Source organism: Bos grunniens, chromosome 10 (assembly GCF_055505025.1).
Source record: "Bos grunniens cultivar Pamir isolate PY7600 chromosome 10, Bosgru_T2T1.0, whole genome shotgun sequence".
In the NCBI taxonomy this organism is placed as follows: Eukaryota; Metazoa; Chordata; class Mammalia; order Artiodactyla; family Bovidae; genus Bos; species Bos grunniens.
In genome coordinates, this window is record NC_141174.1 from 101,066,820 (window position 1) to 101,084,509 (window position 17,690).

The following is a 17,690-nucleotide window of genomic DNA, read 5'->3' on the forward strand; positions in this document are numbered from 1 at the left end:
ACCAGACAGGGCCAGAGCCAAGAGCCTGCATTTCTGTACCTCTCCAATGTGATTAAGTTTATATGCTAAACTCCAGACTGTTCATTTAGTTCTTCCCAGTTCCCTCTAGGTATTGTCTTGAGACTGTAAAGTCATTACTGCTCTTTACCTATATCCAGAGCATTTTCCAGTTCTCAAATGAAATAACTTTCTCATATTAAAAATAAAGTTAATTACAGTTCAACTCTCAAGGGTGATATTCAGCTGCCAGCTTTTACAACTCCCTTTTCTTAACCTATGTACCTACCTACTCAAGAGCTCAGAAATACACAGATCTGACCATCCTTTTAATCAGCGCAGCTCACGGTGTTCCCAAGAACAAACATAAGCCCACTCTTACCCGCAGTGCAGACAAAGAGTCTGTGCTATTTCAATTTAACTCTCAGCGCTAGCAGCACTGACATACTAAATCCTTAAATTACAACAGGCCAGAGAGTTGTGTCTGTGATTCTAATGCTGCCACTATTCAATTTCCCTGTAGAAATGCTTCCAAGGTAGGGATATATTTAATATGCACAGTTTGGCACTAGCCTGGTGAGACCTGAGAGTTAATGTCTGAAAAAAATGCATTTCAACACTAGCTTCTGGTGTGCTGCAATCACTTGATCAGAAACAAGTCTTGGGAAGCCTTTGCGACACAGCCACAAAAACAGTAATGCTCAGCATGCACAAATAAAAGCTAAAAGCAAACTTGTGAAGGGCAAGACTTTTCTATCTTCTTTGCCTCCTACAAAGTTAAGAAGAAAAATGTTATGCTCTCTATCAGTGGGTCCCACCATACAGGTAACAGTCTGGATCAGGACTTAAACTTGCCAAAGTTTATTCAACCTTGTTTGAAAAATCTAGAAACTTATTTAAATGAGAATAAAGATGAGGTGCAAAGGTATTCATTGCAGCATTAGTTATAACAGCAAGATAAATGTCCTAAATGTCTATTAACTGAGGAATGAATGAATTCTTATCTATAATGGATTAGACATCTAGGTCAAAGAATATTGAGTAACATGAGAAAATACTCATAGTATTGTATTAATCAAAAAAGTGAGATATAGAATCATATATGATATATATGGTCTCAACCATATATAGTAAAGCAACAACATACACAATTCTCTGTGTGTATACACTGTATCAAGAAATTTATTTGCACATTAAAAAATAGGAACACTACCCTAAGATGATAACAGTGGGAGTCTTAAAATACTATTTTATTTTCTACATAAAACATGCCCCAACACACAGGCACACATGCACACAACCACAGATGCCAAGAATATAACAGCAAGGATTAATTCACCAAAATCCCCCTGACCTAAAACACATTCTGGCACACAGAGGTTCTAAATAAATATCTGCCGAGTAAAGAAGATATACTACTTTCACAAACAGAGAAATTATTTTTAAATAAATGCATTTATTTTTAAACCTTCCTGTTCCAAGGCAGAGCTCAGATCAAAGCTCTAAACAGGCAGGATCCACTTTTTCTAGCTCAATACATGGAACAGTATCTTCTCAACCAACCTTCGATGCCTAATCATTGGTTCCTCTTACATTCCTTAAATCCAAGAGGCTACTTTAGAAAAAAGGGGGGAACAGGTCAACAATATTAACTCTGCAAAAGATAAAATAGTAAACCTGGCCTTAGTTGCAGGTCTTTTCTTCATCCTCCCAAACAATTACCTTGTGATTGTAGCAGTAGCACAGGTAGGACCCAACTAGTCCTTAAAATGGAATACTCTCACATACAATTCTCTGCAATTCAGAGACCTTCACTGAAGCCACCCAGAATATACCACTAATACAGAAAGAAAACATTTTTATTGACAGCGTGATCAATTTTTAATCATCTCAAGTATATTATCTATCTGGAACATACGGGATAAATTCCCTCTTTCCGGATGCCATGCCATCATACAGCCGGGCACTCACTACTAATGGATGCATGTTCACTTCACTATTCGGGAGGAAAACTTGCTGCACAGCAATTTCTGTAATGTACTTCAAATATAAATGACTTGCTGATTATCTTGTATTTTGGAGCCTTTCTGACTCAAGGGGCCTCCATTAGCAGAGGTGATCACGAGCAGGCTGCCGTCAGACCACTCACGTTTCGGAAGTCTGAGGTCAGGTGCTGGTGTAGTGGTTCTACTGGCAGCAGACTGCTGGGGGCAAGCAGTGGGCCCGAGGCAAAAGCCCGGCTGCTTGCTGTTAGAGGCTGCAGTGTGACATCACTGCCATTAGATGGGTCTTAAAGGATTCAGAAGTGTTTGAAGTTTAAAGTATGGACATCCACATCAAAGACTATAAAGCTATTATTATAAATGCTAAATATCTTTGGATAACAAAACCATGAAAAATCCAGCAGCCTATGAAATCTAAATCTTCCGATAGACCAATTTTTTTTCCCATTTCTTTTGAAAGGAAAAATTTTCAGCTGTGTTACAAGGCATTCTGTGGTAACATCATTCAAACTTAAAAGAATATCCAGGGACTTCCCTGGTGGTCTAGTGGCTAAGACTCTGTGCGCCCAACGCAGGGAGCCTGGGTTCAATCCCTGGTTAGGGAACTATATCCCACGGGTCGCACCTAAGACCCACTGCAGCCAAATAAACAAAGAATTGCTTTTTAAAAAGAATATTCACGTTTTCATTTAAATTTTTAAATTAAAATAGAGTTTATTTGCTTTTCTTTTAATATAAACATGAGGAAGAAAAACCACTTAAGTTGTAGCATTCTTTTCAAAATAAAACTGCAATCAATACTTGAATCTCCAAGCTCCATAAACAATATTTTTTGAGGTGGTAGATTGTAATATTTTTATATCCATTATTTATCATTTATGTCTGTGTCCTTTAAAAATGATGGAACCTGTGGCACTCAATATAATGTGAAGCCTTGCTCTAAAGAGAGAAAGTATTTCTGGCCCAGAAATGCTTTGTTTACAGGCAAAATTCCTAGAATTACATTTGAGAAGGTACGAGGAGAAAGATTTTACACAGTTGAGAACACTTTTTTTTTTTTTTAATGTTTCAAGTTTAGGTGACATCATTACCAACTTCCTAAAAGACTGATTACTGGACCTCCCTGTCTTTTAATGGGCTTCCTGGTGGCTAAGTGGTACCCTGTGTTTTAAAAAGCCTGAGGTAAGGGTTCCTAAGATTTATCTTTCCTCAAATAACAGAACACACCTACAGCCAGGTCAACATACAGGACAGAAATGCTGTTTCATATCACTTACTTTCCTATCGCTGCTGCTGCTAAGTCACTTCAGTCGTGTCCGACTCTGTGTGACCCCAGAGACGGCAGCCCACCAGGCTCCCCCGTCCCTGGGATTCTCCAGGCAAGAACACTGGAGTGGGTTGCCATTTCCTTCTCCATCATTTAAATTTTTAACTATCTAGCTTTTTTTTTTAACCATAAATGGTTTCATACTGTATATAATCTATAATTTTTATAAATAATGAATTATGCAAAACTTCTGTATCTCAATAAATGAAGTATTTCTTTTAACAGTATGGATGTACAATACTATTAATTCATTTAACCATTTACCTGTTGATGGACCCTTCAGGGTTTTTTTGTAATTACCAGAATGAGAGAGCTTCTGGTATCTAATTTCCTGTATCTACATTTCTTTAGGTAGACATTTTAAATAACTGCCAATTTAATGAGGAAGCTACACCATTTGAGTATTTTAACTCACACTTCCCAGATTGCTGACTACTCATATTTTTTTGTCTTATGTGAAATATCTCTATATGACTTGTTTAATTTTTCTCTTTTTCTTCCCTGTAAGTTTTTCTATATATTCTGGATATTAATTCCATATCTGGTAGGAATGGAAATACATCCTCCTCGCCTGCCATTATTTTTCCTTTGTTTATTTGCCCACAGTTATATAGAAATGTTTGTCTAATTTCTATTCCTCCAAGTTAGAAAACATTCTCCTATACTTTTTCTAAAGCAGAGGTTCTGGCGTAGAAGTCCTGCCTTGGGAGGGACTGAGGAAAACAGCCGCGGACTGAGTAGCCAGGGTGGTTTCTCCTCACGCCCCTGCTCCAAGCCCTAGAGCTGGGAGTGACCGCCCAGGAGCACCTGCTTCGAGTGCTGCTGGGGCAGTCAAAGGCTGATGCCTGCACCCGAGGAGCTATTCTGGGGAGGGAAGGGTGATTAACTGTGGCTCCTCTGCTGCCTGGGGCTCCCCACCCTAGTTTAGGGTGGGCAAGCCCCCCACCTGCCCCCCTATCCTGAGTTTACCAGAACTAGCATGGATCGGGGTGTGGCCACCTCCATTCCAGCACCCGATGGAACAGCTGATATGCCTGGAGAAGAATGAACTTACAGGCCAAAGTAACAAGGTATTTGAGAGTACAACCAGTTCAAAACACAGACAGCACAGTCAACTACAGACCTATCAGCAGCAGAAATTTTAGAAGTGACTGACCAAGAATTTTAAATTAACTATACTAAAAGAAATACAGTGACATGAAAGAACAAAAAAACACAGGAAAGAACCAAGCCAAATTACTAGGAATGAAAAATAAAATAGTTGAAGTAAACACAATATATAGCATAAAGATCAGATGGAACAAAATTGAAACTGGAAGATCATATTGAGAAAAACTCCCAGAAAGCAGGAAAACACAAATAAATATATTTGAAAAATAGGTAAGGCCAGAGGAAAAGAAAAAATACATCCAAATTACCCAGAATTAAAAATCAAGATAATATCAATGTAGTGGTGGTTACAGCGAGGGAAATCAAAGAATGAGAGAGTTTCTGGTATCCAATTTCCTGTATCTATGTTTTTTAGATAAAAAATCTAAAAAGAGAGAGAGAACAAGATGCCGGAGGAGTAGGTGGACATGGAGTCCATCTCTTCTCCACGGATACACCAGGAATACACCTTCAGACACAGAAGTGCATGCAGCACACCAGCGGAGAGCGGACAGGAGGACCTGACCAGCGGAAAAGCACACACAGAACCACGCAAAACTCGGTAGGATGAAGGAACTCGGGGGAAAAACAGGAGTGTTAGTACGACTGGACCTGCCCTGGGCGGGTGGGGGACTGAAGCGGGGGTCCGATCCCCACAGCGGGGCAACTGAGTCAGAGGAGAAGCATTTAAGGCTGAGAGTGAAACAGCTGATCTGTGGCAGCCTAAATGGAGTGAGAATCAGACAGTCCTTGCCGCAACCATACATATGCCAGGCAGGAATGGAGATCTACTGGAAGGTTCGATCCGGGTTCGATCCCTGGGTCAGGAAGATCCCCTGGAGAAGGAAATGGTAGCCGACTCCAGTATTCTTGCCTGGAGAATCCCCATGGATGGAGAAGCCTGGTAGGCTACAGTCCACAGGGTCACAAAGAGTCGGACACGACCGAGCGACTTCACTTTCACCGAGCAGGACCCCACCCAGGGTGCCCCCTTCAGTGACTGATGTACCAAACTACAGAGCAGGACCCCACCCAGGGTGGCCTTCTAAGTGCCTGAAGCCCGAACAACAGAGAAGGACCCCAGGCAAGGGATCCCTCTAAGTGCCTGAACGGGCGGAGATACGAAGAAAGACTGGCCAAAGAGGCCCCCTGAGCACCAGCTACGAGAGGCTGGAAAAAAGCCTCTGATTGGGCCATAACTCCTGCCGCAGAGGCAGTCCATGTCCCTGCACACTTGGTGCCACCAGGGTCCCCCCAAGACAAGCAGCTGCACCACCTTCACGCTCAACCCTCACTGGGGCAGAGCTGCCACAGGCAAAAAAAAATGTCATGTGTTCATGTGCGCAGGGTCTCTTTGGTCCTGTTCGACTCTTTGCGACCTTGTAGACTGTGGCCTGCCAGGCTCCTCTGTCAGAGAGGGGGTTCTCCAGGCAGGAATACTGGAGCGTATTGGCCAATATTGGGTGCCATACCCTTCTAGAGCACTATATTTCCTGCTGCCCTAGCTGCCAACCCCCCTGCGACCAGAACCCCTGCAACCAGTGCAGCTGCACCACCTCCGCACCTGGCCCTCACAGGGGCAAACCCAAGTCCTCCAGGGCAGCCTCAGGACCTAAACCCCATGCAGAGGTGGAAATAACACCACAGGTGAAACCCAGGGGCAGTGTGGCTAGGAAGAAGACCCAAAACCTTCCCACCAGCTGTACAAGCTGCAGATTACATCCACACAATCAACTAGGCAGACTCTGTGCCTATGGAATATATAAAAGGCCACTGAGAGCTCCCACAGAAGAAAACGTGCTAGCTCTGATAGCTGTGGACACTGGAGGCAAGAACACACAGGAGTAGGACCAGATGAGAATCTGAGTTGCCCCACAGCAGGTCCATGATCAGCACAGGAGGGCATCCTAGGGAGGCAAGGTGGACTGGGATTCCCAGTGCGAGAAAGGACTCTGACAGCAGTGACTCAAGATAAACCTTTATTATTTTCAGTTTTTGACTTGTTCTGTACATTCACTTGGATTTTTTTTCTTTTTTCCTTTTTTTCCTCCTCTGTTGTAGTTCTCGATTTTATTGACACTGAGAAATCCAATTAAGCTTTTGAGGCTTTTTTTATTTCCTCAGTCACATTTTTATTGTTGTCATAAACTGCTGCCTCTATGTTGGCCTTTTACAGTTCTGTGGAGTTTTCCTCTTTTATTTCTTTTCTTTTTAATTTTAATTTTTTAAACCTATTATTATTTTTTCTACATTTATTCCTTTGTTTGCTTTTCCTACTGTTCTTTCCCCCTTGCTGTTAATCTTTAACATGTGTAAATCTTTATCTACTTCTATTTAACTTGGCACATCTATTCTTTCTTTTCTTAATCTCCTTTCCTCTCAAAATATTTGTTAGTTTTATTATTGCTTTATTCCCCAATTGGATGACCCACCACCTAGAGTAATGTAAGTAAAAACAAAAGTGAACAAGTGGAACCTGATTAAACTTAAAAGCTTTTGCACAGCAAAGGAAACTATAAGCAAGGTGAAAAGACAACCCTCAGAATGGGAGAAAATAATAGCAACTGAAACAACTGACAAAGGATTAATTTCCAAGATATACAAGCAGCTCATACAACTCAATGCCAGAAAAACAAACAACCCAATCAGAAAGTGGAAAAAAGACCTAGACAGACATTTCTCCAAAGAAGACATACAGATGGCTAACAAACACATGGAAAGATGTTCAACATCACCCATTATGAGAGAAAGGCAAATCTAAACTACAATGAGATATCACCTCACACCAGCAAGAATGGCCCTCATCAAAAAGCCTACAAACAATAAATGCTGGAGAGGGTGTGGAGAAAAGGGAACGCTCTTGCACAGTTGGTGGGAATGTAAACTGATACAGCCACTGTGGAAGACGGTATGGAGATTCCTTATGACCCAGCAATTCCAATCCTACACATATACCCTGAGAAAACCAAAACTGAAAAAGACACATGTATCCCATTGCTCACTGCAGCACTGTTTACAGAAGATAGAACATGGAAGAAACCTAGATGTCATTCGACAGATGAATGGATAAAGAAGTTGTGGTATATAAACACAATAGAATATTACTCAGCCATACAAAGGAATGCATTGGAGTCAGCCCTAATGAGGGGAATGAACCTAGAACCTATTATACAGAGTGAAGTCAGTCAGAACGAGAAGGATAAATACCATATTCTAACACATATATTGCATGGGAATCTGGAATGTTAGGTCCATGAATCAAGGCAAATGGGAAGTGGTCAAACAGGAGATGGCAAGAGTGAACATCGACATTCTAAGAATCAGTGAACTAAAATGGACTGGAATGGGTGAATTTAACTCAGATGACCATTATATCTACTACTGTGGGCAAGAATCCCTTAGAAGAAATGGGAGTAGCCATAATAGTCAACAAAAGAGTCCAAAATGCAATACTTGGATGCAATCTCAAAAATGACAAAATGATCTCTGTTCATTTCCAAGGCAAACCATTCAATATCATGGTAATCCAAGTCTATGCCCCAACCAGTAACGATGAGGAAGCTGAAGTTGAAAGCGTCTATGAAGACCTACAAGAACTTTTAGAACTAATACCTCAAAAAAGATGTCCATTTCATTTTAGGGGACTGGAATGCAAAAGTAGGAGGTCAAGAAACACCTGGAGTAACAGGTAAATTTGGCCTTGGAGTACAGAATGAAGCAGGGCAAAGGCTAATAAAGTTTTGCCAAGAGAACGCACTAGTCATAGCACACACTCTCTTCCAACAACACAAGAAACACAACAAAATCATGGACATAACCAGATGGCCAACACCAAAATCAGGCTGATTATATTCTTTGCATCCAAAGATGGAGAAGCTCTATACAGTCACCAAAAACAAGACTGGGAGCTGACTGTGGCTCAGATCATGAATTCCTTATTGTCAAATTCAGACTTAAATTGAAGAAAGTGGGGAAAACCACTAGACCATTCAGTCAGTTCAGTTGTTTAGTCATGTCTGACTCTTTACGACCCCATGAATTGCTGCATGCCAGGCCTCCCTGTCCATCACCAACTCCAGGAGTTCACTCAGACTCATGTCCATCGAGTCGGTGATGCCATCCAGCCATCTCATCCTCTGTCATCCCCTTCTCCTCCTGCCCTCAATCCCTCCCAGCATCAGAGTCTTTTCCAATGAGTCAACTCTTCGCATGAGATGGCCAAAGTATTGGAGTTTCAGCTTCAGCATCAGTCCTTCCAATGAACACCCAGGACTGATCTCCTTCAGAATGGACTGGTTAGATCTCCTTGCAGTCCAAGGGATTCTCAAGAGTCTTCTCCAACACTACAGTTCAAAAGCATCAATTCTTCGGCGCTCAGCTTTCTTCACAGTCCAACTCTCACATCCATACATCACCACTGGAAAAACCATAGCCTTGACTAGACAGACCTTTGTTGGCAGAGTAATGTCTCTGCTTTTGAATATGCTATCTAGGTTGGTCATAACTTTCCTTGCAAGGACTAAGTGTCTTTTAATTTCTTGGCTGCAATCACCATCTGCAGTGATTTTGGAGCCCCCAGAAATAAAGCCTGACACTGTTTCCACTGTTTCCCCATCTATTTCCCATAAAGTGATGGGACCAGATGCCATGATCTTAGTTTTCTGAATGTTGAGCTTTAAGCCAACTTTTTCACTCTCCTCTTTCACTTTCATCAAGACACTTTTTAGTTCCTCTTCACTTTCTGCCATGAGGGTGGTGTCATCTGCATATCTGAGGTTACTGATATTTCTTCCGGCAATCTTGATTTCAGCTTGTGTTTCTTCCAGCCCAGCGTTTCCCATGATGTACTCTGCATATAAGTTAAATAAGCAGGGTGACAATATACAGCCTTGACGTACTCCTTTTTTCTATTTGGAACCAGTCTGTTGTTCCATGTCTAGTTCTAACTGTTGCTTCCTGACCTGCATATAGGTTTGTCAAGAGGCAGGTCAGGTGGTCTGGTATTCCCATCTCTTTCAGAATTTCACAGTTTATTGTGATCCACACAGTCAAAGGCTTTGTATGACCTAAATCAAATCCCTTATGATTATACAGTGGAAGTGAGAAATAGATTTAAGGGACTAGATCTGATAGAGTGCCTGATGAACTATGGATGGAGATTTGTGACATTGTACAGGAGACAGGGAGCAAGACCATCCCCAAGAAAAAGAAATGCAAAAAAGCAAAATGGCTATCTGAGGAGGCCTTACAAACAGCTGTGAAAAGAAGAGAAGCGAAAAGCAAAGGAGAAAAGGAAAGATACACTCATGTGAATACAGAGTTCCAAAGAATAGCAAGGAGAGATAAGAAAGTATTCCTCAGCAATCAGTGCAAAGAAACAGAAGAAAACAATAGAATGGGAAAGACTAGAGATCTCTTCGAGAAAATTAGAGATACTAAGGGAACATCTCAAGCAAAGATGGGCTCAATAAAGGACAGATATGGTATGGACCTAACAGAAGCAGAAGACATTAAGAAGAGGTGGCAAGAATACACAGAAGAACTGTACAAAAAAGATCTTCACAACCCAGATAATCACGGTGTGATCACTCACCTAGAGCCAGACATCCTGGAATAAGTCAAGTGGGCTTTAGGAAGCATCACTACAAACAAAGCTAGTGGAGGTGATGGAATTCCAGTTAAATTATTTCAAATCCTAAAAGATGATGCTGTGAAAGTGCTGCACTCAATATGCCAGCAAATTTAGAAAACTCAGCAGTGGCTGCAGGACTGGAGAAGGTCCGTTTTCATTCCAATCCCTAAGAAAGGTGATGCCAAAGAATGCTCGAACTACTGCACAATTGTACTCGTCTCACACATTAATAGTGTAATGCTCAAAATTCTCCAAGCCAGCCTTCAGCAACACGTGAACTGTGAACTTCCAAATGTTCAAGCTTGTTTTAGAAAAGGCAGAGGAACCAGAGATCAAATTGCCAACATCTGCTGGATCATTGAAAAAGCAAGAGAGCTCCAGAAAACCATCTACTTCTACTTCACTGACTATGCCAAAGCCTGTGACTGTGTGGATCACAATAAACTGTGGAATTCTGAAAGAGATGGGAATACCAGACCACCTGACCTGCCTCTTGAAAAATCTGTATGCAGGTCAGGAAACAACAGTTAGAACTGGACATGGAACAACAGACTGGTTCCAAATAGGAAAAGGAGTATGTCAAGGCTGTATATTGTCACCCTGCTTATTTAACTTATATGCAGAGTACATCATGAGAAATGCTGGGCTGGATGAAGCACAAGCTGGAATCAAGATTGCTGGGAGAAATATCAATAGCCTCAGATATGCAGATGACACCACCTTTATGGCAGAAAGTGAAGAACTAAAGAGCTCCTTGATGAAAGTGAAAGAGGAAAGTGAAAAGGTTGGCTTAAAGTTTAATATTCAGAAAACGAAGATCATGGCATCTGGTCCCATTACTTCATGGGAAATAGATGGGGAAACAGTGGAAACAGTGGCAGACTTTATTTTTGGGGGGGCTCCAAAATCATTGCAGATGGTGATTGCAGCCATGAAATTAAAAGACACTTACTCCTTGGAAGAAAAGCTATGACCAACCTCCTCCATCCATGGGATTTTCCAGGAAAGAGTACTGGAGTGGGTTGCCATTTCCTTCTCCAGAGGATTTTCCTGACCCAGGGATTGAACCCGGGTCTTCTGCATTGTAGGCACACACTTTACTGTCTGAGCCACCAGGGAAATCATGACCAACCTAGACAGCATATTCAAAAGCAGAGACATTACTTTGTCACCAAAGGTCCATCTAGTCAAGGCTATGGTTTATGGTATGTATAGTGGTCATGTATATGTGAGAGTTGGACTATAAAGAAGGCTTAACACCAAAGAATTGATGCTTTTGAACTGTGGTGTTGGAGAAGATTCTTCAGAGTCCCTTGAGGGGTTGCAAGGAGATCCAACCATCCATCCTAAAGAAGATCAGTCCTGAATATTCACTGGAAAGACTGATGTTGAAGCTGAAACTCCAATCCTTTAGCCAACTGATATGAAGAGCTGACTCTTTTGAAAAGACCCTGATGCTGAGAAAGATTGAGGGCAGGAGGAGAAGGGGATGACAGATGATGAGATGGTTGGATGGCATCACTGACTCAATGGACATGAGTCTGGGTAAACTCCGGGAATTGGTGACAGACAGGGAGACCTGATGTGCTGCATTCATGGGGTCACAAGAAGTCGGACACGACCGAACAACTGAACTGATCTTAACTGAATACATATATACAGAATCTAGAAAAATGGTACTGAAGATTTTATTTACAGGGCAACAACGGAGAAACAGACATGGAGAATAGACTTATGGACATGGGGAGAGGGGAGGAGAGGGTGAGATGTATGGAAAGAGTAACATGGAAACTTACATTACCATGGGTAAAACAGACTGCCAACGGGAATTTGCTGTATGGCTCAAGAAACTCAAACAGGGGCTCTGTATCAACCTAGAGGGGTGGGAGTTGCAAAAGGGAGGGGATATATGTATACCTAGGTCTGATTAATTTTGAGATTTGACAGAAAACAGCAATATTCTGTAAAGCAATATCTTTCAATAAAAAATAAATTAATTAAATATATATAAAAGAAAACATTGTAGGAAGGAAAAAAAAAGTCTAAAAAGAAAGTAAACAAAAATGTAGACATTTAGGACAAGTTAAAATAACAAGGACACTCAAAACAGGTCTAAATATACAAAGGAAACAATTAGATTTGAGGGAAACTAAAATAACTTTTAAGAGAGGCAATACAGGGGGCAGGAATGCAGATCTTCAAAATTCTTCGAGAATTACTTGAGTCTTTAAACTATTTCATATGTAACTCAAACTACTTCTTGTGTAACTTCACGTGTATTCTTACTTGAGTCTTTAAACTTTTTCACTTGTAACTCTTACTAAAACAAATACTTAAAGAGTATGAAGGGAAAGAAGAGAACCCATAATTCGTAAGAGCTGGACTTAAACCCCCTGCAGCTTGGCAGCCTGGCTCAGTGAGCCCGAGGCACTTTGCATCCTATGACGTCCATGGGAAGCAGGGCCTCTTCCACAGAAGACATCCGAGGACTCACCATTTAGAGAGAAAGAAGCAACCACTCTATTAAAAGGTATGAACTTCTTCATTGTCATTTGCCTCTGATGCAAGTCCAGAGTTGACACAGGCCCATTAGGAAAAAGTTCAACTTCCTACTGCCTTTCCTCATAGTTGTAACAAAAGTGAGTCCTCTGCCAAACACAAGGTGTGGCAGTGCTGATGCCAGACTAATGGACCTGCCAGAGTTATTAAAATGACTTCCTCAGCTGATTTCACATCTTCTTTTTCCAAACCTATATAAGAAATGAGTATTTTTTGTCCAGATATAAAGACTCCAGCACACAACTGTGAATAATTGAAGGATTGATAAAATTTGCAATGTTCATGCATCAAACACAGACAACAGCGCATGAAGATAGGATTTTGGCAAAGAGCAACGCTTGTGCTAGTTCACAGTATTTCCATCTTTCACTATTATCAAACACATGTTACAGACATAATTGCTTTGGCTATTTCCAAGGCCATACACAAAATAGTTAGCTATATTGAGTTCTTTCTTCCTGTTTACATAATCTGAGGCAGAGCCAGAGATGTCTAACATTCAAACATCTGTTCCTATTCATTGTATATAGGTCCTGATATTGAGTTTGTTCTAGTGGTAGGGAGCAAAACTAAAACAGATGAAAGAAAACACGGCAGTGCAGGAAAAGCCAACGTACCTTCAGCATGTAGTAGAAGGGGAACCAGGACAGGAAGAGGTCAGAGAAGAATTCGACAATGCTGAACACACCATATACTACCCAGTACGTCAGCCACTGGGTATCATCTTCTTTGTTGGGGCTTTCTATGGCTTTAATTCTGAAAGGCAATACAAAAGCAAGTGTATTATGTAGTAAGATCTCAATGAGACAATTTTGATCATTATACTTTCACGCTGCCCTCCAATACCAACTGAAAAACTCAGGCAATATATGTACCATGACACTAGATGCGTGAATTCAACACGAAAACAGACAGCAAAGCAGAAATATCAAGACAAGCTATTATAACCACCTGTTACCAGTCCTCTGGTCACCAGAGACGCCAGCACCAGTTGTCTCATGAGTCTCCACCTTGCCTGGGCCTCCACCACAGCTCCAGGAAATAGCACTAATGACTGGAAACTAGAGTGATCCCCATTTTCAAGTGGGGTCCTGCCGCTAGGGACATATTAAGAATTCACTCATGTACTTCAGTTCTTATGCACTTTAACTGAAGTACATCATGAGTGAGTAGGCATTTCGATAAACAATATCTTGGGAAACACAGTTCCAGAATGCTTTCCAGAGTTCATAACATACTTCGTAACAAACAGGTGAAAACTAACATTAGTTCTGACTGTCGTCACGTGATCCCCAGGCGGTGACCTTTCCTCCCCTTATCAGTTAACACTAGGACCTTCTCAGTATCAACTACTTCTTAAACAAAATTCATTCTGTAAATAAATTTAGAACTAAATTTAGAATAACCTTCTTTTACTTCTGAATCAGAGGAATTTCTTCTAGTCCTAAAAATCCCTTCATTCTAAGACCCGATTCCATAATTTTTTATCCTATCCTGACATGTCTGGATACTTATAACTGAGCTGTACTGCATCAGTAAACTAGAAGAAATATGAGTCTTGTTTAGCTTATGCAATGGGTTAACTACTGAAAATACATTGGCTACTTGGTAACAGGGGTTCGCCAAAGAAACAGTCTGATGAATCATGCTGAATCATCCCCTAAGAAACCCTCTGAATTAATCAGAAGCAGCCATGGGTGTATGTGTGCCTGCCTACATGTGTGTTTTAAGAAAATGACCAAGTGGGGGAAATTATAGCTGACTGCAATGACTGTTAATGACATGAGGAAAAGGCGAGGAGAGGGTGATGAAGTAAATGTGTTTTGAACATCAAGAGTAAATACAGAACCACAAAATAAATTGAAGAGAGCTAATTATAAAATAATGGCTTGTCACATGTAGACTGTGTCTGTGTTTTAGCTTTCCTCAGAAACTAGCTGATGTAATAGGAAGTCAAAGGAAAAAGTAGGCAAGCACGTGAACCAAAGAGCTAACAAATGTACATCCGTTACATGGGAGGTTTTTTTATTCCTGCTATGCTTTAAAGCTCAACATTTAGAAAACGAAGATCATGGCATCCGGTCCCACTAATTCATGGGAAATAGATGGGGAAACAGTGGAAACAGTGCCAGACTTTATTTTTCTGGGCTCCAAAATCACTGCAGATGGTGACTGCAACCATGAAATTAAAAGACGCTTACTCCTTGGAAGGAAAGTTATGAGCACCTAGATAGCATATTTAAGAGCAGAGACACTACTTTGCCAACAAAGGTCCGTCTAGGCAAGGCTATGGTTTTTCCTGTGGTCATGTATGGATGTGAGAGTTGGACTGTGAAGAAGGCTGAGCGCCGAAGAATTGATGCTTTTGAACTGTGATGTTGGAGAAGACTCTTGAGAGTCCCTTGGACTGCAAGGAGATCCAACCAGTCTATTCTGAAGGAGATCAGCCCTGGGATTTCTTTGGAAGGAATGATGCTAAAGCTGAAACTCCAGTACTTTGGCCACCTCATGCGAAGAGTTGACTCACTGGAAAAGACTCTGATGCTGGGAGGGATTGGGGGCAGGAGGAGAAGGGGACGACAGAGGATGAGATGGCTGGATGGCATCACTGACTCGATGGACGTGAGCCTGAGTGAACTCCAGGAGTTGGTGATGGACGGGGAGGCCTGGTGTGCTGCGATTCATGGGGTTGCAAAGAGCCGGACACAACTGAGCGACTGATCTGATCTGATCTGATCTGATGCTTTATTTGGTATAGAATATAGTTTATCTGGGGAAGATCCCCTGGGGGAAGGCATGGCAACCCACTCCAGTATTCTTGCCTGGAGAATCCCATAGACAGAGGACCCTGACAGGCTACAGTCCATAGGGTTGCAAGAGTCAGACAGGACCGAAGCGATGTAGCACAAGCTTGCATGGTTTATCTATTTACATTTAAGTTGATTTTTAACAATTACAAAGTATGATAAAAATTTGTTTCTTATACATCTTACCCTGGACAAAGGGCCAACAAACATTTATGAAACCACTGATATTTTTAGTTCCATTCTATGTCATTATTACTTTTTTTACTGAAGTATAGTTGATTTACAATGTTGTGTTACTTTCTGGTGTACAGCAAAGTGACTCAGTTATTTATGTGTGTGTGTATTTTTCTATTACATTGATAGATATGATAGATATTATATTGACAGATTGACAGTCATGTCCGACTCTTTGCAACCCCATGGACTATACAATCCACAGAATATTCCAGGCCAGAATACTGCAGTGGGTAGCCTTTCCCTTCTCCAGTAGATCTTCCCAACCCAGGGACTGAACCCAGGTCTCCCTCATTGTGGGCAGATTCTTTACCAGCTGAGCCACAAGGGAAGCCCAAGAATACTGGAGTGGGTGGTGTATCCCTCCTCCAGGAGATCTTCCCGACCCAGGAATTGAATCTGGGTCTCCTGCATTGCAGGTGGATTCTTTACCAACTGAGCTATGAGGGAAGCCCCATTATATAGGTAGTTTATTATAAGATATTGAATATAGTCCTTTGTGTAATACAGTAGGACCTTGCTGTTTATCTATTTTATGTATAACAGTTCGCATTTGCTAATCCCAAATTCCTAATTTAATCTAATTAACCCACCCTTGGCAACCACAAGTCTGTTCTCTGTGAGTCTAAGTTCATTCGTGTTATACTTTAAACTCCACATAGAGTGTTACCGTATGGTATTTGTCTTTCTCTGTCTGACTTCACTTAGTATGATCATCTCTAAGTCCATCTATGTTGCTGCAAAGGGCATCGTTTCATTCTTTTATTTTATGGCTGAGCAATATTCTATTGCATATATGGATCACATCTTCTTTATCCATTCATCTGTTGATGGACATTTAGGCTGCTTCCATGCCTTGGCTATTGTAAATAATGCTGCTATAAATACTGGACACGTATATCTTTTCCAGTTAGAGTTTTATCTAGATAAATGCCTAAAAGTGGGATTACTGGATCACACGGCAACTCCATTTTTAGTTTTTGAAGGATCTCCACGCTGTTTTAGACTGTGGCTGCACCAACTTCCATTCCCACCGACACTGTAGGACTGTTTCTTTTATCAGATTCGTGTGCTGATTTGCTTAGTTAGGCTGTGGTGGGTCTCCCTTGCTTCACCTGGGCTTTCTCTAGCTGCAACCGGCAGGGTCTACTCTTCATTGTGGTGCACGGGCTTCTCATTGCAGCGGTTTCTCTTGTTGCAGAGCAGGCTCTAGGCCTCAGCAGTTGCAGTGCGTGGGCTCAGCAGCCGCAGTTCACGGGCTCTAAAGCACAGGCTCAGTAGTTATGGCACATGGGCTTTGTTGCTCTGTGGCATGTTCGATCTTCCCGGACCAGGAATCAAACCAGTGTCCCTTGCATTGCAAGCAGATTCTTAACTACTGGACTGCCAGGGAAGCCCTCTAGACTTTTTAATAATGGCCATTCTGACCAGAGAGAGCTGGTACCTCATTGTAGTTTTGATTTGCATTTCTCTAATATTAGCATGCTGAGCATCTTTTCATGTGCCTATTGGCCATCTATATGTCTTCTTTGGAGAAATGTCTGTTTAGGTCTTCTGCCGATTTTTTGATTGGGTTATTTAGTTTTTTTATTACTGAGTTTTATGGGCTGTTTGTGTATTTTGGAAATTAATTCCTTATCAGTCATATTGTTTACAAATATTTTCTCCTATTCTGTAGGCTATCTTTTCATTTTGGTTATGTTTTCCTTTGCTGTGAAAAAGCTTATAAGTTTGATTAGTCCCACTTGTTTATTTTTGCTTCTATTGCCTTGGAAAGACTGCAATTATTTTTAAAACGTTAGTTCCACAGATTCAGAAACCAAAAAATAAACAGTACCCTATGTATCTCTTCATCTGGTGATTGATGTGTTTCCTTTAATCCTTTTATAATACATTGGTCATCTAGTGAGTTCTGTGCTTCATTCTAATTAAACCTAAGGAGGGGATGTGGGAACCTCTAGTTGATAGCCAGTTGGTCAGAA

At 41.3% G+C, this 17,690-nt stretch overlaps 1 protein-coding gene across 1 annotated transcript in view; it reads right to left on the bottom strand.

The window, feature by feature from the left end:
• REEP5 (receptor accessory protein 5) overlaps positions 1-17,690 on the bottom strand; it is a 52,436-nt gene that overhangs the window by 8,350 nt on the left and 26,396 nt on the right. The window contains exon 3 of the mRNA XM_086323341.1: positions 13,285-13,423. Within this exon, the coding sequence (XP_086179467.1) occupies positions 13,285-13,423 (139 nt within the window). The remainder of the gene's footprint in view (positions 1-13,284; positions 13,424-17,690) is intronic.